This window comes from Raphanus sativus, chromosome 4 (assembly GCF_000801105.2).
Source record: "Raphanus sativus cultivar WK10039 chromosome 4, ASM80110v3, whole genome shotgun sequence".
Classification (NCBI taxonomy): Eukaryota; Viridiplantae; Streptophyta; class Magnoliopsida; order Brassicales; family Brassicaceae; genus Raphanus; species Raphanus sativus.
The window spans coordinates 26,784,319-26,805,440 of record NC_079514.1 but is presented as its reverse complement, the minus strand read 5'-3'; the positions used below and the strand labels follow the sequence as shown (position 1 = coordinate 26,805,440).

Here is a 21,122-nt window from a genome sequence, read left to right as displayed (position 1 = left end):
AGCGGTCATATGGATACATCCATCCGTTGTGAACACGAAACAAAACTTCGTACGGGAGGTGGACAACTAGATGTTCCATGACGTTAAAAAATGATGGAGGAAATATCTTCTATAGGTTGCACACTATGATCGGAATGTTCTCATGAAGTTGTTCGATGACTTCTTCCTTGAACGTACGTTTGCTAAGGTCTCTGAAGAAAGCTCTGATCGTATATATATATATATATTATGAAATATTACTAATTTGGTTTATATTTGCAATATATATATATATATATATATATATATATATATATATTTTTTTTTTTTTTGCAATATATATATATATTATTAATTAATATTTATCTGCAAGTGCTTCATATACATTTGTTGGAAGGAGCTCAGCAAAAGCGAATGGAAGTAGTCGTTGCATAAACACATGACAATCATGACTCTTCACTCCTAAGAACTTTTGACCTCGTTCAACACATCTTGACAAATTTGAAACGTAACCATCAGGGAACTTAACTTCTGATGCAACTCAGTCAAACAAAGTTGTTTTCGCTTCTGATGACAATCGGAAGATGGGAACAAGAACGTTTTCATTGCTCTTGATATGTAACTCACTTCTTGAGAAAATATCGGGTAGGTCCATCCTTGACTTTTTTTATTTTTTATCTTTCCTGGGACGTTCAGTATTGTATTCATGATGTTGTCAAAAAAATATTTTCTATATGCATCACAACCAGGTTGTGGCGTAAAAAAAGATCCTTCCAGTAAGGTAGCTCCCAAAATATACTCTTCTTATGCCAATTGTAAGACACCGCATACCCATCAGGCATATTTCCAGGAACATGCCAGTTTCCTCCTTTCTTCACAGTTTCCCGAGCTCCGTAATAATCAATTTCCTCCTCGATCTGCTAGCCAGTGAGATATGGAGGAGGACTGTCTCTGACAACTTTGTTTTTCCTAAACAATGTCTTTTTTTCTGTAGGGATGGGCAATGGAAAGAAATAGACGATGACAATCAAACCAAAAACTCTTTCTACCATTCTTCAGTTGAAAAGCATCCGTAGATCCAAAACAATATGGACAAGATAACCTTCCACGAGTTGTCTAGCCAGACAACATTCCATAAGTAGGAAAGTCACTTATCATCTGCTCGCATCGTAAAATTAGTTTTCATGGAACAATCATAAGTTCTTACCCCTTCTGACCACAATTCATTTAGCTCATGTATCAGTGGTTGAAGAAATACATCCAACGACCATTTTGGATGCTTCGGCCCAGGGATTAATATGGTCAAGAATAGAAATTCTTGTTCCATGCACATGTTCGACGACAGGTTATACGGCGTAAGAATAACTGGCCACAAAGAATATTGTCTCCCAGACATACCAAATGGACTCAGATTTTAGACTTTCACCAATTCAAGGTGAAAAGGGGTTCCATTGGTGCATAACCCAAGATAGACATTCCGAATATTTGTAGTGAAATCTGGGTATACCTTGTTGAAATGTTTCCACGCTCTTGCATCTGATGGGTGAGCGATCTCACCATCTTTCTGGACATGTTCAGCATACCACCTCATCCATGCAGCAGTCCTCTCCGATTGGTATAATCTTTTTAACTTGTCTTTAATTGGTAGGTACAACATCCTTTGGTACGGTACCATATTCCTCCCACGTCCTTGCGGTATGAATCGTGGTTTCTTGCAGAATCGAAACTCTTCTAACTTCTCATCATCCGTCCAGTAGATCATGCAGTTGTCGATGCAAACATCTATCATCTCTGAAGGCAACCCAAGACTATAAACCAATTTCTGAATCTCATAATAAGATTCAGCTGACACGTTTTCTTCTGGCAAATACTCTTTGAAAAACTCCGCTCAAGCATCCATGCAATTCTCAGGTAAATTATGATCCGTCTTAATGTTCATCATCCTAGCTGCTAGAGACAATTTAGAGAGACCTTCTTTACAACCAGTGTAGATTGGTTGATTTGCAGCAACTAGCATTTCATAAAACTTTTTTGCATCCAAATTAGGTTCTTCTACATTTCCAGTTTCATGAGCTATTGTTGTAGTTGTTTCTAAAAATGCATCAGTAATCATGTCTTGGACCCTATCATGATCTACCATCTGCTTCTCCTGATGATAACTAGATTCATTATGCAAATGATTTGGTTCTTCACTATTACCAGCATCGTCAAAATTATTACTACTACTAGCTTTGTTTCCACCATAACCCTCTCCATATTGATACCAAATATAATATTGTGGTGTAAATCATCTGTTTACTAAGTGCTTCCATACAGTTTCACTACGAGCAATTTTGAATTCTTGCATTTCCGACAAGAGCAGAATATCTTACCGCTTCCTGCGTGATCGGTGTGCAGCCCGCCTGGTGCATGAATGTCTCTAGCCCGCTTAGAAATGCATCCGTCACTCTACATGCAGAATCTTTATGCAGATACATATAACTTCGTAACTCGTAAATATTATAGCCATCAGCCATTTTTTCTGTATTTTTTTTTCTCTGAATTCGTTTGTGTGTTGTTAGAATTGAGAAATGACCATATATATAGACAATTTTTGAATTTGTTAGGTGAAGGTATAACATGGATTTTACAATGAAAATGTTTAGTACGGTTTTACATCGTTTTTACATCTCATTTACAACTAATTTACAACAAAGTTAGTTAATTTAAAGTCCACTAAATACACGTTTCCACCTAAAGTAAAGATAACATGATTCGTCGTAAATCACTCGTACATGTACAACGAGTTTACGACCAATTTGTCCTTTTCCACATAAAGTCCTCGTAAACTTACATCTGTTTTACGACGAAAGTGTTTCATTGTAATTTTACAACTGCTTAACGAAGAAAGTTCATTTCTACGTAACTTCGTCGTAAACACCTCGTAAATGTACGAGGAATTATTTTCCTCATAAATTGTCGTTGTTACAGACGCGTTTTCTTGTAGTGTGCCCAATAAGAACATATAATTGTTTGTCCTTATCCCTATCATCACAAGTTCATAACAAAAGTTAAAATATTCAGAATCTATGACTCTTGTAAGTAACAATCATTTAGAGATGCATAGATTCATATTTTTGAAACTGAGAATGTCCAAAACACAGAATGAGGGACCAAAAGAATCATAAGAAAACAGAAACATGATACCATCAAGTCCCTCAATCTCGCACTCGAACTTCAAGCTTATTGCAATCAGAAAATCAGTTAAAAGACAGAATAAAAATGCACAAAAGACAGGCCAGTTAAAAAAGAAATAACATTACCTATATAGAGCTCTGATCTTTCCATAAGTAGCATTTGCTCAGTATCCTTTCCAAGTAGTTCCTCTTTATCTTCACAACCTAACATCTACATATGACGAAGAAATTCAAGTTAGAGAATAAAGAGAGTATCAACACAAATCCAAGACAACGGCTAAAACCCCAAATCGATTTATACTGAAACCTAAATCCCAAATCAATCCCAAACCCTAGACTGAAAATTGATAAACAAATCTTATGAGACACTATCACACCGAACTCCACTACAAGAAAACAGACCTATTGCAATGAAAATTTGCAAGGGGAAATTTTCCTCGCAAATTTGCGACGTATTTGCAACGAAATTGCAAGAAAAAATATAATCCTCGCAAGTCTCTTGCAAATTTGCGAGAGAAACGTTTCGCTTGCAAATTTGCAAGATATTTGCGAGGAAAACATTTCTCTCGCAAATTTGCAAGAGATTTGCGAGGGTAGATTAAAGCATTCTCGCAAATCCCTTGCAAATTTGCAAGAAAACAATTCTCTCGCAAATTTGCAAGGGATTTGCAAGAACTTTATATGTCTATTTTGTTTTCTCACAATTCAAAACTTGAACTAATATTAGTAAGTATTAAATATCAAAACTTTATAATTTATACAATAGATACACATCAAGTAAATTTCCCAAAAAAAAAATTCACATTAGTTATTTGTTAAACAACAAATACAGAATACACAGTAGTCCACCAAATTATACCAAACCCCTAAATAAAATCTTAAAGTTATTGATTTGCAAGGAGTTTACAAGGAATTTGCAAAGGATCCCTCACAATTCATTTGTTAATTTGCGAGAGAATCTAATTTCCCTTGCAAATTTGCAAGGGTTTTGCAAGAGGCTCGTTGCAATTTCCTTGCAAATCCATGTTTTCAAGCTTTAGTTTATCTTTTTAAATCCCTAAACCCTAAATGAATTTTAAACCCTAAAATCTAAACACAAACTCCAAACTTTAATATTCTAACATCAAATCTTAAATTTAACTTAAAATATTAAATATAAACTCAAAAATTATTTCTTTTTTAAAAATCAATCTCAAATCTCAATACTCTAAACCTTTAACCCTATACTTAACCTCTATTCTAAATTCATAACTTTAAATCTAAACTCTAAATAAAAACTTTTCCAACATAATTATAATTCTTAAAATATATTCAAATTTATTTTCAAACTTTAGCTTAAAATCTTAAATCAATACCCCAAACTTTTAACCCTTAAACCCTATATATATTATACTCCAAATTAACCAATACCATAAACTCTAACTAAAATCTTAAAACTAATATTTTTTTATTATTTAACTTCAAATTTTAAATTGCTTATAGAGTAAATTTCAAAAAGTAAATATAAAGAAACATATTAATGTATAGAAAACATAACAAAACCCTAAAACACTTTAACCATAAATTTGCAAGGAAATTGCAATGGTTCCCTCGCAAATCTCTTGCAAATTTGCAAGGGATTAAGTTCCGTCGCAATTTGCGAGGGACTTGCGAGCATTCCGTTGCAATTCCGTTGCAAAACTACTTTCCTTACAAAATCATTTTTCCCAACTCAAACTTTAAATAAAATCTGAATTTTATATATAATATATATATATAATATATCTAAAACTATATACAAAATTAAAATTTTTACATTATACATTTCAAAAAACACTAAACAACACAAAAAACAAAATCACTAATCTAACTCAAACCCTAAAATCTCTATATATATACTCTATATCCCAACTCACTAATCTAGACACTAAATCTAATACTTTCAAAGTTAGACATAAGTTGAATTTTAAACCATAAATTGAATTTCAAACCATAATCCTATATACAAATTGTAAAACTCTAAATCTTTTCAAAATTTAATTTCAAGTATTATGCTTTAAACCACACACTTAAAACTTTAAAATATCAACACTTACTTCTAATTTTTGATAAAAACACTTTTTAATATAGAAAAAAACTAAATGCTAGACTGTTACTAAACAAATATCTAACTCATGTTATAACTTTCAAATAGAAAATCATAAATATAATTCCCTAAACCCTATACTCTTAACACTAAACCTTATATCATAAATACTAAGCCTTTCATTTTAAGATTGTAATCTTCAAATTTAAATTACACATACAACCATTAATCTTAAACACTATTATATAACACTTCTATTCTCCTCTATCTGTACTTTTAAAACTTAAACAAACAAAAAAACTTAATTAATAATATCTTTGCTGTTCAGGAAAAAAAGAAAAGAAAAATAAAGTATCTTTGCTAGTTTTTCATTGGCTGAAAAGAAGAGTGCATGGATTGAAAATCTGAACCATTGATAACAAGAAATCAAAGGTCAAGATTACTTAGTTTTGTGTTTCTTATTTCTCTCGACACATCTCAACTTCTCCATTATTCTTCTTTCCGACACTCTCATCTCCTCTCTCTCTCTCTCTTAAAATCTCATCTCTTCTATTCTCTTGAATATTCTTTTACTTCTCCTCTCGTCTGACAAATATCTTCTCCTTTTTGCTCTCATCTGACGAAACTCACTCTCTTCTATTTCATTTTTTCAACTAATCTTCTTTCTTTTTTTTTGGTTCACAACCTAGCTAATCTTCTTTCTTTATCTTGTGTGTTCCTCTTTTTTTCGCCTAATCATCTTAAGTTCATGAATCATTGTGTCGAAGAGTCGTCATGTTCTCACCGGAGAAGGTACAAATCTCCTCCTCTATCACCAAGAAACGAGTTCTACAGCCTTAACTTTGACTCTCGCCGTCCCACCACTCAACACTACCACGGTTCGACCTCTCTATCTCTCTCTGTCTATCTATTCTCTCTGTTTTGAACTGATTTCTTTGTTTTAGGGTTGGAAGAGGCATGGCGAGGCAGACAGAAAGCGTGACCAGAGACGGAAGAGACAGAGAAGGAGGAGGCGGCTAAGAAGATTAGGCTTAGTTTTTTTTAAATCTAGGTTTGGTTTTTTTTCTAAGTTTTGGTTAGATTTGGTTATGAAAACCTGTTTAGGAAGATCCATAGATCTAGGTTTACTTTTTGTTTGTTTTGATTTTTTTTATTTGGTTTAAATTTGTAAACGTATTGTAACTGTAATAAACCAATTTTGATTTATAAATAAAATTCATTTGGTAAAATTTAAATTTTGTAAACTGGTTTAATTAATAAACCATTTCAACTAATAACCCGATTTTAATTATAAACCAAATATATATATACACATTTATTTGTGTTTTCTATTTTAATATTTTTTAAAAATATTGCGAGGAAATTGTGTTTCCGTTGCAAATTTGTGAGGAAATATATTCCGTTGCAAATTTGCGAGGAATATATTCCGTTGCAAATTTGCGAGGAAATATACTCCGTTGCAAATTTGCAAGGAACCGTCCTCCGTTGCAAATTTGCGAGGAACCGTTATCCGTTGCAAATTTGCGAGGAAATTGCAAGCGTTTTCTATTTGCGACAAAGGATTTGCGAGGAATATGTTTCCGTTGCAATTTCCTTGCAAATTGCGATTTGCAAGGGAATTGCAATGATTTTTTCCCTTGCAACAGGTGTGTTTTCTTGTAGTGCTCGTCCTTTGATCCAAATCTTAACCTCTAATTGATTTGAGACCCTTAATCTCAAATCCATCCCAAATTCTATACAAAATGAACGAAGAACAAACCTTACGAGGCACTGTCACCTATAATCGACCATTCCTTTGACCCTAATCAACACCTAACTGATTTTAACAGAAACCCTAGATCTCAAATTGATCTCAAGCCCAAAACCCACTGAAAACGACACAAAATAGGAAATAAGAAACAAAAAATTATCTCTTGGTCGGCAAGATGTTAAAATCAGATGAAAAAGACAGGATGTCAAAGATTCCGACGAAAAAGACTAGAAGAGGCTCGGGTTTGAGAGAGAGAGAAATATGGATTAGGTTTAACTTCGGATAATTGATCGGAATTCATGAACCGAACCGAACTGAGGCAATAACCGAACATATTTGAAACATCCTCCGATCGATTTGCTCCCTATAACCGAACGATAACCGAATGGCATAATGATCGGTTTGGTTTGGTTTAGAATCCCATGCCTAAAATTATCTTTCAAATGGTAATTTCTTGTATTATTCATTTGTTCCAATAATATATAGGGCTAGACATAACTGTACAAGATTTAATGCAAATTGAGATGTCGTCAAATTTGTTGATCGCTCATTTGTCTTTTAGCTTTGTTTGCAGGTATAAATCTCCTAACAGGATGATAAAAGACAAATCTCCTAAACTAGTTTCTATGTTTTTTTGTCAATTGTAACTAAAAGAAGGTTATAGCTTTGAAAATACAAAAGAATTATATTATAACTGTGTAAATGAACAGCTGGTAACTTCAAATTTGATTGCACAACGTTAATTTTTTTTTTACCGTTAAATCTTTTTTCTAAACGAAGATGACATGTTTGAGAACAGTTTGCACTTTTGAAAAGGTGAATCCTTACATATCCCAACGGTGATTTGTCATAATTGGCACCTCATATCTACTATATTATATATACTGTATGACAAACTAATCATTGATTAGTGATTGAATCGCAACTTGAAACTTTCCTTCTATATTGTTTTGTTTAACAATATATATACGTGTATATGCTTTTTCATGGTGATCCACTAACTTGTCTCTTTAAACCTGATTGAGTCTTTCATCTTCTTCTTTCCTTTGCCTTCCCATTCTTTTCTTTGAGACTCCTGTTTTTTCATTAATATTCTTTTTGTAAATATGTTTTGTAATTTGTCAAGAGAGGCTTCTGAAGGAAGCATATAATTAAAAGAAAGGCCGTTTCTCTATTCTTCTATTTTTGTTTTCATCACTTCTTTTCCAACGAATATCTAAGATTACAGGTGAATTTATCGCAAATCATTTACTAATTTCTGTAAACATTAAACAAAACCAAATCAATACTCTATTTAGTGCTCATGTATTTGAACAGATGGCGTTGGTGTATATGGTGATCACCTTATAAAATATTTTTTTTTTGACAACAATAAAATATTTAATTTGGAAACCAAAATGTTGTCAAATTATATAACACCAGCATTAATGTGCTTTTATAAAGTTCAGTTTTGATGCTTAGATCTTGCAATAAAAGATATATAAGTCAGAGGCATTAATTCCAATCCATTTCCATGGAAAAACCTTATTCATATATCACATGCTTTCTATACTCTTTTTCCCTTTATGATCTTTCTCTACTTGCTTATTTTTTTGTATATATGAATGAATGCTTGTTTAGTAAGTTAAATACTGAAACCTTCATTTTTGCTAACAAAAACAAAACTTGAAGTGTGAGAGAGGAGACTATTGTTGGGATTCTTCAATCTTCACAATAAGAAGGAACTGCGGTAATCAAGTTTACAGAACCAATAATCCAAGACAAATTTTTGTGAAACGTTTGTGGTTTTGTAATCTCTTCACCATGGCAATGAAAATGAAGGGCATCTACAAAGGCTTCAAACGCATCTCTCAAATATTTGGTAAGCTTTACCCTTTTCTATCTTCATAAACTTTCGTAGTTTAGTTTCTCCTCATGTTAATACTACTTGAACAAATACTGAAATGGCTATCACATTTAATATTTTCTTCCACATAGTTTGCTAATCCATTACACCAAATGGATATCACTTCATTCACTTATACATGAGTTTGTAGCTTACTTCATGTAATTATTTATTAGTTGTAAGGAACATTTTATGTTTCAGAAAAGAAACACTAATACATTATGAAGTTAAATAATTATTATGTTTCAGCCATGGAGAAAGAGAGGGACGAAATAAAAATTGGGTATCCAACAGATGTAAAACATATGGCTCATATTGGATTGGAGGGTTCCTCTAGCAGTGGTCCTGGTTGGGTAAGTTCTTTAGTTAGTTGTTTTCATTTTTTTGCTTTGATACTTGTGTGAAAAATATACTATCTAATTAACAAGTAAACAATAAAATGTAAATCAGTAATTTATAGCTAAACTGTTGTATTTATTGTGAAGATGAGTGAGTTTAAGATCGGAGCTGATCAGGCTTTATCTCCAAGAGCCTCATCTTTTAGTAGTGCAAGACCTTCTTCTTCTTTTTTCACTTCTTCTTCCACTGGTAAGTGTAATTAATTAGAGTGAACTAGCTAGTTACACTACGTTATTTTTAATTTATTTTTGAAACAAACTATGTTGATTTTGTATATGTATAATTTGATCTAGGATCGAGTCGACGAACAATATGTGATACGCCAAGAGATATACCTCCAGTTACTCCATTAAATTTACCAAAAAATAACAACAAGAAAAGTAGAAGAAAGAAGTCGGCTTCATCATCATTATCTCCAAAATCTTCAAGATCATCTATTTTATCTAAATCTTCGTACAAATCAACTGTATCTCGACTAATCTAAAACATATCATAATAGGGGCTAGAGAAAAAAAAATCAAAGTTCGATCGCCAGTTTGTGCATACTTCAGGGTTTTTCTGATTTGTTTTCCGATATGTGTAGTAGACATGTTGTAGTGTTTAGAGTTTGCATTTTTATGAAAATAAAAAGAAAATAGGAAAGAAAAAGCAAGGGATTTTGTGTGACATGGTGGTGACTTGTGTTGTCGTAATACTTTTTCTTTTCTTTTTTGGTAAAAAGTGTTAAAATTCATTTACCATTTTGAAGCCCATCGCATAAGGATAGATATTGACGCACACAAAACTCCAAACTGGGAAGGCAATTAACACAGAGACACAAAAACCATAGGAAGCATAGCTGAAGCATTTGATTGGAGAAACAGAGCCAATCTAGCTGGGGTAGCCTTGACAGTTGACCCGACTATCTTGACTCGACTCTCTACAGACAAAAACGAGCTGAACAGTATTTAAGCCAAAGACTCAAAATCTGCAAAAATGGAAAAGAACTCGCACTACCAACTCTAACCAAATGGCTGAACATTGGCACTGGGATGGCAATATTCTTAAGCAAATCAACGCCACGACCGCTGAAACATCTGACCCCATAACTCCATACCAGAGAACCGGGACAAGTCCATCCGTGATGGTGAGACCAAACCAAGACGAAGAGAGTGAGGAGGGGGCACAAAGAGAGAGCAGCCACTGTATGAGAAAGGCTGCACGCGCCGACCCACATAGTATGAATAACCATATGGCTGTTCGAACCGATGTGTATGTGCCAACAAAACAGAGCTCTATCGCCTCGTTTTAGACAAAACCACACCACCTATCAACACAAAGACACCCAGGACTGATAGAAAAGCACGCTTTACTTACTCCACTCCTGCCTTAGAAAAGACACCCTGGACTGAAAGTTGTTGTTTTAGCTTTATCGAAGAAGAAACTGAGAATTGTAGAGAGATGATTGTAAGACGAAGTGATGGGCCGTGAGAGGTCACTAGTTGCAATTATTGAGAGATTGATAGGAATATGACTTTGATTCTTATCAAATTGGTGTGTGTGACGATCGGATCGAACTTTCAGCGCGATGATGAACGAGATCGAGGAGATATTTCGAAGACTCAACTAACTGAATGATTCTGTTGCAGATTCTTCAATTCGAATGGATAAATTGTCCGATTCCGTGGAGGCATTAGCTCAACAACAAGCGTCAGTTCATGCGACGATGTTGAACCTTATGCTATTGGTACATGAGAGGATTTAGACAATGGAGGAGGAAGGTTTACTGTTTCATAACCAAAAACATCTGATTCATGTAAAAGCTTCGACCTCAGAACCTGGCCTTACTAATAGCACATTAGGAGCACATAATATGTCACAGATGATGCCGATAGAGAAAGTACGATTAATTTTTTTTTGATATGCTTGTGATTGATGGAAAGAATCCACATGGATGGATAGCTCCTGTGAACATCTCTTTTTTCATGGCATATTTTCTGATGCCGAGAAACTAGAGTTAGTTTCAATGAGTTTGGAAGGACTAGTGTTGAGTTGGTTTAATTGGGAAGAGAGGCATGTTCCTTTTGATAGCTGGTCTTTCTTGAAGCGAAGATTATTGAGACGATTCGGAAGCTCTCAAATGCGTACACCAAAGAATGTCTTGGCTGGTTTGCAGCAAACATGATCAGCGGTTGTGTATGTTCAAGAATTTGAGGAATTATCTACCCAAATTATTGGAGTGGATGATGAAATGTTGGAAGCAATTTTAAGGGGGGACTTAACCTGAATTGAGAGAAATAGTGAGGATACAGGAACCTCGAGATCTCTTTCATATGATAGAGAAAATGTTAGAGATGAAAGGCGGGTTGTTGTGTAAATCAATGGTGACTGTTAAAATTGATAGGTCTAGAGGAAGTAAATAAGCCCAGAATACTCATTTACGTTCATCTTCAGCTTACAATATAAAAAACAGTTGGCATACGAAACCAGTGTTACTCGAGAAAGATAGTAAATGGGAGAAATAGGGGACAAAACAAAGTCAACAACGAATTAATACGGACCAGAATGAGCGCATACACTTAACACCAGCAGAGTATGAGTATCAATTGTGTTACAAGTGTAGCCAAAAAGATTTCTATGCTCATGTTTGTTCCAATAAAGAACTTCAAGTGTTGACAGTGATTGAAGTGTATAAAGTGGAGCTTATAGAGGAGGAATTATTTACACGATTCAAGATGAAGGTGGCAAAGCTATAGAACTGATGGAGTTGTCATTGAATGCATTTTTGGGTCAACCATCTCTAACGACCACAAAACTGAGAGGTTTAGTGGGGAGGGGGGGGGGGGGGGGGAAGAGAAGTGATTTTGATGTTGGACAGTGGTGCCACTCAGAATTTCATCTCTCCGATGTTGGCCAGACAAGCTCAGTTGAGGATAACTAAACACGGTGGTTTGGATCTAATTTTGGAACTGGTGTAGCAGTTTCAGGAATCGAGTCTGTGCAGCAGTGAAATTTCAAGTTTCTCATGTGGAGTTTCATACTGATTTCATAGCCTTGGAGTTAGGCAATATGGATGTGATATTAGGGGTTCAATGATTTCAAACTTTGGATCAATGTCAGATGAATTGGGAGACACATGAATTATTTTTCTGGTATAAGAATCTTATTGTCACTTTGTGTGGAGATTCTACTTTGCACTCCAGGAAGTTATCATTTTGTTCTTTGATTACTGAAGATACTACTATTAAGACTCAAGCTCAGGTGCTCTGTTTTGAGGAGAACAGTCAGGAACCGGGGAGATACTGGGTGAATTTGAAGATGTCTTTGCGGTGTCTTCTGAGTTTCCTCTTGTAAGAAACCAAGAGCATGCAACAACTTGTTGTCAGGAACATGCCGTATTAATGTTCGTCCATACAGATATCCACATGCTCAAAAATAAGAAATGGAGAAACAAGTTAAAGATATGTTGGAAGCATGCATTATATGTTATAGTCATAGTCCCTTCTCAAGTTCAGTGATATTGGTTCATAAGAAGGATGGTACATGGCGCGTCTATGTTGATTACAGAGAACTGAATCGTGCCACAATAGCTGATTGTTTTCCTATTCCGGTGATTGATCAACTTCAAGATGAAATTTATGGAGCAGTGGTTTTCTCGAAGTTGGATTTAAGGGCTATCATCAGATTCGAATGGTGGAGGAAGATGTGGAGAAGACATCATTCAGAACTCATGATGGCCATTATGAATTTCTTGTTATTATGCCTTTTGGTTTAGCAAATGCTCCAGCAACCTTCCAAGTTGTTATGAATGAGTTGTTCAGATCTTACTTGTGAAACTTTGTCTTGGTTTTCTTTGAGGATGTGCTGATATATAGAAAGTCAGTAAGGGAGCATGAAAATCAATTAAGAGTGGTGTTGCAGATTTTTCGAGACCACAAGCTTTATGTTAACTAGAATAAAATGTTCATTTGAGTTGTATCAAGTAGAGTATCTTGGTCATGTGATTTTGAAGGAGGGAGTAGCAATTGGCAATGCGAAAACAATTTCAAATTTCCAAATGGCTAATCCCAAAAACAGTTAAAGACATATGTGGTTTTTTAGGCTTGATATGTTATTATCAGAGGTTTGTGAGAGGGTATGGTTCCACTGCTAAACCATGAATAGTTTTGAGGAAGAATGGATTTTGTTGGACCAGTAAAACACAAGTGGCGTTTGATAAATTGGTTCAAGCAATAATCAGTGCTCTAGTTTTGTCATTGCCATACTATTCTTAGCCGTTGTTCATTGTCGAATCGGATGTGTCTGGTACGGGTCTGGGGGCAATACTGATGCAGAAAAAGAATCGTATTGCCTATTTTAGCTATGCTCTCACTTAGAAGGAACAACTTAAACCTGGTATGATCATGAGCTAATGGTAATTGCATTTTCTATACAAAGATGGCATCATTACTTATTAGGAAAGAGGTTTATTGTGAGAACCGACTAAAAGAGTTTGAAGTGTTTTTTGGAGCAACGGGAAGTTAATTTTAGGTATCAACGTTGGTTACAAAAGCTGTTGGGATATGAGTTTGTGATTGAGTATGTGGCTCGAAACATTATCATACTTCTTGATAAAGTCATTGAACTTGTTGTTCATTCTGGCATTGTTGTCTGTGGTGACCTAGTTCAATGCCTTGCCCTGAATCTGTTGTCCTTACAGCAGTTTTTCATCATCATAGATAAACTCTTGAGCTCATCTTGCGGAGAAATCATAGTGGCAGGAGCAACTTCCTGGCTGCTATGCTGTTTCTTGTTTTGGTACTGGTTATTCTGCGCATGACTGAGAACATATGTCCTTCCTTGGTAACCCTTCTGAAAGCCCGTCTTCTGCCCTCGACTTCTCTGTGCATTATCCGTGTGATTGTTAGTGTTGGTGTAGTTGAAGTGTTGAACAGTTGTGGGTTGTTCCTCACATGGGGGTTCGGGTGGTAATTCTTGAACTTCCATCCTAGTCCATTGACATAGATGACTTCATGATGATCATCTGTTGGGTTGTCTGTTTCATGTACAGCATCGGCAGTGCTCTGCTCATGTGCGGCTTCTTCCATGATGAAAACATGGCTGTTGTTGCTCTTAATCTCAACCTTGGCGGTCAAATCGTTGATCTTCTGCATGACGACACTGTTCACCTTTTGAGAGCGATCAGTTTCTTGATTCTTGTTTAACGAGCTAGATGCCATGTTTTCAATCAACTCAAAGAAATGCTCCTTCTGTAGATTGGGTCATGAAATCTTACTTGCTAGTAGAGTTTAGAGCATTTCGGAACTCACTGCCAACTCCATCATAAAACACTCCCAGGAGATAATCATCTTCAAAACCATGGTGAGGGTATTCCATGCGCTATTTATTGAAATGCTATCATGCGTCACATAACGGCTCATCAGCTAGCTGTTTGAAAGAGGAGATACTTTTTCTCAGAGCTGCGGTCTTAAGAATTTGTATAGAAGTGGCTCAGAAATGTCGATTGGACCTTCTCCCTTAAGGTAAGGCATCCGGTAGGAAGAGAGTCCAGCCAGAGTGCAGCTTTCCCATCAACGGAGAACGGGAACAACATTCACTTGATGTAGTCTGGTGGTACCTATTCGCACGCGTGAAACCACCGACTTTCTCGAAGTTCTCAATATGATCCATCAGGATTTCTGCCGCCAGACCATTGAACATCTTCCTTTGTACCAAGTTGATCAAATCAGGCTTGACCTCAAAGTCTTGTTTTGTGCATGATGGGGGGGGGTTGATGGCAAAGCGTGTAATAGAGAAGTTACGCTGAAGGTTGCATGAGGGCAATTTCAGCAACGAGATCATCTTAATTGCCATGATCACCCATAGTGGTGTTGGTTGGCCTTGGCTGTTGACGGTTATGTCTTTCTAATCTTAAGAGATCTTGGTTGCTGAGTGTAACTAAGTGTCCTTGTACGCTGCTCCAAGTATGTCTACTGGTCATGCACCTGGAACATTAGCTGGAACAAAGGGGAAAGAGCAAGTTAGAGGTTATAGACTAAATATAAAACCTAAAAAGAAAGTTAAATAACTTGTCCCTGGCAACGGCGCCAAAATTTTATACACTAAAAATGGACTCTTACTACTGTCAAGTTAACAATGGTTGTTGTAATACTTAAGATTTAATTTCATACTAGATTTTGATCCGCGCTTCGAAAGCGCGGGTATTATTTTTCACTTTTATGAAATATATTATTTATTTGTAATTATTGGATTTATTTATTTTAATAAAATTTTCTTTATAATAAATTCGACACATAGAGTGTCTCTCGTAAACTATGTATTTCTCTAGTTTTATTTTATTCGCTCTTCAATCAACATATTTGTTAAAATAAATGATTATAAACTTTGATCTCTGCACCTCCTCGGATGTATATTTTTAAAAATATGATGATATTTGTTTTTCATGTAATTATTAGGGTTTGGCAAAATGAATCCGAGGAACAGAACTGATACCAATCCGTAAATATAGTACCAAACCTGAACATAAATTGATTAAATATTCGAATTATTCAAAATTTTGTTAGTTAGAGAACCGAATCGGATCGGATCCAAACCGAAGTATTCGTGTACCTGAAAGTATCTAAAAATAGATTTATATACTTATATATTAATTATTTTTATATTTAACGTATATAAAACATCAAGAATGATACTTTTAAATTGGTTTAAATACTTGAAAATGTATATAGATAGTCAAAAACAAATATCTGAAATAGTTAAAGTATACTCAAATCACCAAAAATACTTAAAATAATTATTGATTTCGTATCCAAAATTTTAAATCAAACCAATTGATATGTTAAGCTTAGGTATTCTGGCATATGTTATTTAAATTTATAGGTAATATATTACTTTATTTATAGATTTTGAGAAATTTAAAATATATAGTGATTTAAAACTTTAAAAATAATTTAAATAGGTTATCCAAACTCAAACCCGCAAAGATCCGAATCAAACTCAAACAAAAATTTAGAAACATCCTAATAGGACTGAAATCTTTGACCTCGAAAACCCGAAACACAAACCGATCAGAACCAAACCCGTATGGATGTCTGAAAACCCATCCTTAGGCATTATTATATATCGTATAATTTCATCATATAATTAATCGTACTTTATATATACCATCATATAAGTAATCATATAATTAATAGTATTTAATACGTATCATATAAATAATTACATATATTATATTTTAAAAACTTAATATGAAATATAAAAACCATAATTTGAGTTGGTATTTCAAATTGGGCTTTTTATTGTATTTTTCTTATATTTATATTGACAACATTCTTTTATAATGGACTTAATAACTTAAGCCCATTATTTTTTCTGTTTAATACTACTATTTTTGTTTCTAAACAAAATTATATTTTTTTAAAAAGACTACAATCCATGTTTCCAAACACACCAAATTTTTTTTAATACTCTTATCCAAGTAACCAAACAAAATGATTTTGTACTTGAGTTTTAATAAGATAGATGACCAGTCTACATTTTATTCTTATGAGTTCTCAATTGAGCTAAAAAGATGATGGGGTTTGATTTTTGGTTATCGTGCAAAACAAGCAAACTAATATAAATGTAATTCAATTTAAAGAGAAGTCAGCCTAGGGTTACTTTATCGGGTGCTAATATTTTAGAGCCAAACAATTATTCAAGCGCAGATAAGCGTTGGTCTAGAACTCGGATCACTCAAGGTTAACAGCCCACTGTCGTGGTATTGTTCCATATGCTGATCGATCTTGATACCTAAACTCTCGCTTGGATCAAGATGTGATAGCAAGCAATAGGGATCAAGCTCGATAGGTTCACCACACACCCTAATATCTACTTTCGCTGATTAGGGATGCTAGGCTAATTACGTCATTGATATATGGTGTTTTAGACATCTTGTATATATGTTTTCTAATTGGTTTTCAAGTCTTTATCGAGTCTTCCTAGTCCTTTGCGAGTCATTACAGGTCTGGAGTTGTATTGGATGGGAGATGGATCAGTTGGAACAAAAGAGGCAGAAAAGAGTGCAATCTGGTGATTTCACGCAGAACAGTCTAATGACTGTTCCCGATCGAGCGGAACAACCCGAGTGATTATTCCAGCGGCAGAGATTTTTATGGAAACCACTATTATTTCGGGATTTGCCCTAATTATCCTCTTTTTCTCTCCCAACCGCCTGTGGCTTTGATATATCATATTTTCTGTTTTTCATTATCATTCTACGCTATTCTAGACACAAGAAACCATTGGAGATTTTTGGGATTATTGATTTTCTTATTGTAAAGGGAGAAGGCTTCATCTCTCTCTCCATAGAGAAGATCATCTGAACCCTTTGTTTTCTACTCTGTTCTTATGCAATTTATTTCAGGAATTATGTCTTTGATTTCTTGCATCATGATCGAGTAGTGACCTTGCTCGCCTAGGGTTTTTAGGGTGTTGAGACATGAGCTAAACATAGATAAGCGATTTACAATTGTTCTTCATTCATACTGTTCTTAATGCTTTCTTTAATCTGATCACTTGATGTTAGATCTTAAGTTCATAACCTAGTTAACAGCTTAGGAGATAACTTGACATGTATTGAATGAGCTTAATATCCCTAATCAGCGAAAGTAGATATTAGGGTAGTAAATGAACTGATCGGACCTGTTCTCTAAGGCTTGCAATCGATTCTCATCTCAACGACAGTTAGATGGTGAGATCGATCTCAAAGCGATCACTACCACGACAATGGAGTGAACCGGCTGAGTGATCCGAGTTCTAGAAAGCACTTCATCGCGCTTGAGTAATTGTCTGGCTCCAATTCAACACCCAATTAAATACCTTAGGCTAGCTCCTTGTTAAATTGAATCAATCTCTTGTTTTTTTCTTGTTTCCTATCGTCACCTTTTAAACCAAAACAAATCTTCTTCTTAGCTTGATTTCGAAACTCATAGAAATAAAGTGTAGACTGGTCCTCTGAATTTGAATCTAAAGTACTATAATTACAACTGTTAACTTGGCAGTAGCATATTCAAAACTCTGCTCAACAACCCTTTCACAGCAGCTTCTCCTTTCTCTTTCAGCTCATCTGTGAGAATAACTCTAACCTTGGAGAAAGGTTTGGAGGTACCCTTGCACTTTACCGCATATTCAATGGATTTCTCATCACACATGCAAGGTATCAAAGTCATGGTAGGATCTCTCATGGCCCTTTTCTTCTGGACTTTTACATTCACCTTAGCATTCCCACTGAATGTATGGGTATCAGTGTGAGAATCTCCATCCAGGACTTCCTTGATCTCACTGTTTTTACCAAGCTCCTTCCTTGGAACAACCTTCAGCTTTTCTCCACTGAGCACTGAGATGCAAGAGGCGTGTAGTTTCTGAAATCTGGTGGGAACAGCCTGATAGAAGACATTCTTGTTGATGTTGGAGAAGGAGACTCTCTTATTAGGCATATCAACGATTGCTCCCACTGTAGCCATAAATGTCCTTCCTAAGATCAAAGGCATCTCATGATCCTTGTTCATCTCAACAATCTGAAATTCAGTATGGAGAACACATTCCCCAACTTGGACAGGAAGGTTGTGAATGGTGCCATAAGGAACTGCTCTGGAAGAGTTTGCAAAAGTCAGCGTCACCTGAGAAGGCTCAACATCAGCAATGCCCAACTTGTCTACAATCGCCTTTGAGACAAGATTCTGAAGAGTTATCTACTACATTGTTAATGATCCGATTAAACTTAGATTCAAACATTAAATGATCAAATTAATGTAGGCATTAAGAATAGATATGAATAAAGACAATAGAACAATGTCGCTTATCTATGTTTAGCTCACACGATTAACACCCTAGAACCGTAGGCAAGCTAGCCGACTACTCATCCATTTCACAAGAGACAAAAGACATGATTAGTGAATTATACTGCATAAGGTAAATTTGAACAAATATGGTTCGTGATGATTTTCTCTAGGTGACATAGATGGAGTCGTCTCCCTTACAATGCAAATTGCAATTCTCAAGTCTATTCTCTTGCAACAACTAGCGTAAAAAGAAATAAAGATAAGTAGCTGCTTTTATATGGAGGAGCCATTAGGTTAGAAAAAAACATAGGGTAGTTAGGGAAAATTCCCGAAATAGCCTGAAGGTTTCATTAATATTTGGGAACAATTACTCGGATGTCCCTTGTGGGAACAATCGCCGAACTGCTCCGCCTGGCTGCTCCACGTGAAAACACTCCAGTTTGGCTTCTTTCTTCATGCACCGTCCTTCAACTCTACAACATACTCCAGACCTGAAATGACTCAAAAAGAACTAGACAGACTTGATAAAGTATTGAAAACCCTTTTAAAACATCTATATAATGATGTTAAAACACTATATATTAGTAAACAATGTTTTGATCCTTCGGAAAATTTATAGCACCACCCGTCGAACAGGATGGGGCCCACGGACCGAGAGAATAGGCATGGGTGGCCCGTTAACTGTGGACGGTCGAAGCATTAAAATCCTATTTTGATCAAGGAGGTATCTAAGTAGATGATATACCATATAATTTATCTGATTTCAACCATGGTATATAAGTGTTTTAAGATATAATTATTATGTTTTGGAGTCTATTTAGTATGTTTACAGATTTATGAGTCATTTGGAGTAAGGTGGAGATTTTCTAGCATTTTAGAGTATTCTAGAGATTTCACCCAAGCTTACCGTCGACCAACACACTTGGGTCGACAAGGAGATGTTATAATTGATCGATGCACACTATGTGCTATCGATCGACAGCGAGCAGAAACCCACTTTGGTCACAGCCGATCTGAAGTCCAAGACTTCACCAAATTACAAGAATGCCTCTGACGAGTTTTAACCTAATATTTAAGTGCTCTGCCATTGTATTGGCAACAGACGCTTTCAAAACTTTATTATTTTCACAGCAAAAGGTTTTAGGTTTAGAGTTGGAGAGAAGAGCATAAACTTCAGAGATTATCTTGCAACTCTAAATTTGTTATATATTATCTATGCAGTTTTCTTTATCTATTGCAATGTTTTACTTTGCTATGTCTGAGTAACTCACCTTGTTAGGTTTATAGTTCAAATAGGATATGAGGGATTAGCTCAAAATATGGAATTGCTAAGTTACTAGAGATATTCATCTTGAGAATTGTGTTTAATGCTTATTTTCTTGAGTAGTTAACTAGAACCCTGATAATAGGATAGTTAGGCGCAAGCGACGGCTTGGTTTTTCACCTGAATAGATTCTCTGAGCTACGATTACTAGATACACACAGAAGTTGGTCTAAGAAGACTAGTGGAATTGTTGAACCCGATCTTAAAGCTTCTATAGAAGCGTACCGATCGATAGTCATATAGACTAATCGATCGACACCGACGAAAGGTGAGGTTTGAAGATCGATCGACACTTTATTCAGACCAACAAGCGGAAGCTGAGGTTTGAAGATCTATACAATATATAGTCTACAAATACAGAAGTTGATCGACTATTGCTTTTGTTGAGTTCTTATATATCATGCATGCATCTTAGTATCCATACCTCTATAATCCTGAAATCCTGAATAAAAACTCTAGGCTTAACTCTTTATTAATATTGTCTTAAACCCCAATCAACTCATTTGAACAATTACTTGTTCAACACTGCTTGTTTTAATTAATCATATTCGACCTACCATAATCATTGCTTTTAGGATTTATTGTGTGTCCGAGCTCTGTGTGGATTCGATCCCTAAGTATTACAACTGATCCTCTTATTTGAGAGAGTAATTCACTCCTTAGAGTAATTTGAGTAAGATCAGTAGAATTTTTCCTTGCGATTATAATACTACAGTACTACACAACTTTAAACTCTGCTGTGTT

At 35.2% G+C, this 21,122-nt stretch overlaps 1 protein-coding gene, 1 long non-coding RNA gene and 1 other non-coding gene across 4 annotated transcripts; all 3 read left to right on the top strand.

Annotated features, from left to right (window-relative positions):
• The first annotated feature begins 5,464 nt into the window (after positions 1-5,464).
• On the top strand, positions 5,465-6,449 carry LOC108840488 (uncharacterized). Its single transcript, XR_001947889.2, has 2 exons — positions 5,465-6,098; positions 6,165-6,449. It is a non-coding gene; the product is annotated as an uncharacterized LOC108840488 (long non-coding RNA).
• Positions 6,450-7,992: 1,543 nt separating this feature from the next.
• Positions 7,993-10,188, top strand: LOC108840943 (CRIB domain-containing protein RIC10-like). Of its 2 annotated transcripts, none has more exons than XM_057007443.1 (4): positions 7,993-8,198; positions 8,642-8,831; positions 9,105-9,208; positions 9,341-10,188. In XM_057007443.1, the coding sequence occupies exons 2-4, from the start codon at positions 8,774-8,776 to the stop codon at positions 9,455-9,457; spliced, it is 279 nt and encodes a 92-aa protein (XP_056863423.1). In that variant the 5' UTR covers positions 7,993-8,198; positions 8,642-8,773; the 3' UTR covers positions 9,458-10,188. The 2 variants fall into 2 exon arrangements, with proteins under 2 accessions (XP_056863423.1, XP_018469245.1); XM_018613743.2 differs by lacking the exon at positions 7,993-8,198 and having other exon boundaries at positions 8,218-8,831; positions 9,341-9,446; positions 9,536-10,188.
• Positions 10,189-14,586: 4,398 nt separating this feature from the next.
• On the top strand, positions 14,587-14,693 carry LOC130512123 (small nucleolar RNA R71). Its single transcript, XR_008945684.1, has one exon. It is a non-coding gene; the product is annotated as a small nucleolar RNA R71 (small nucleolar RNA).
• Positions 14,694-21,122: the final 6,429 nt, after the last annotated feature.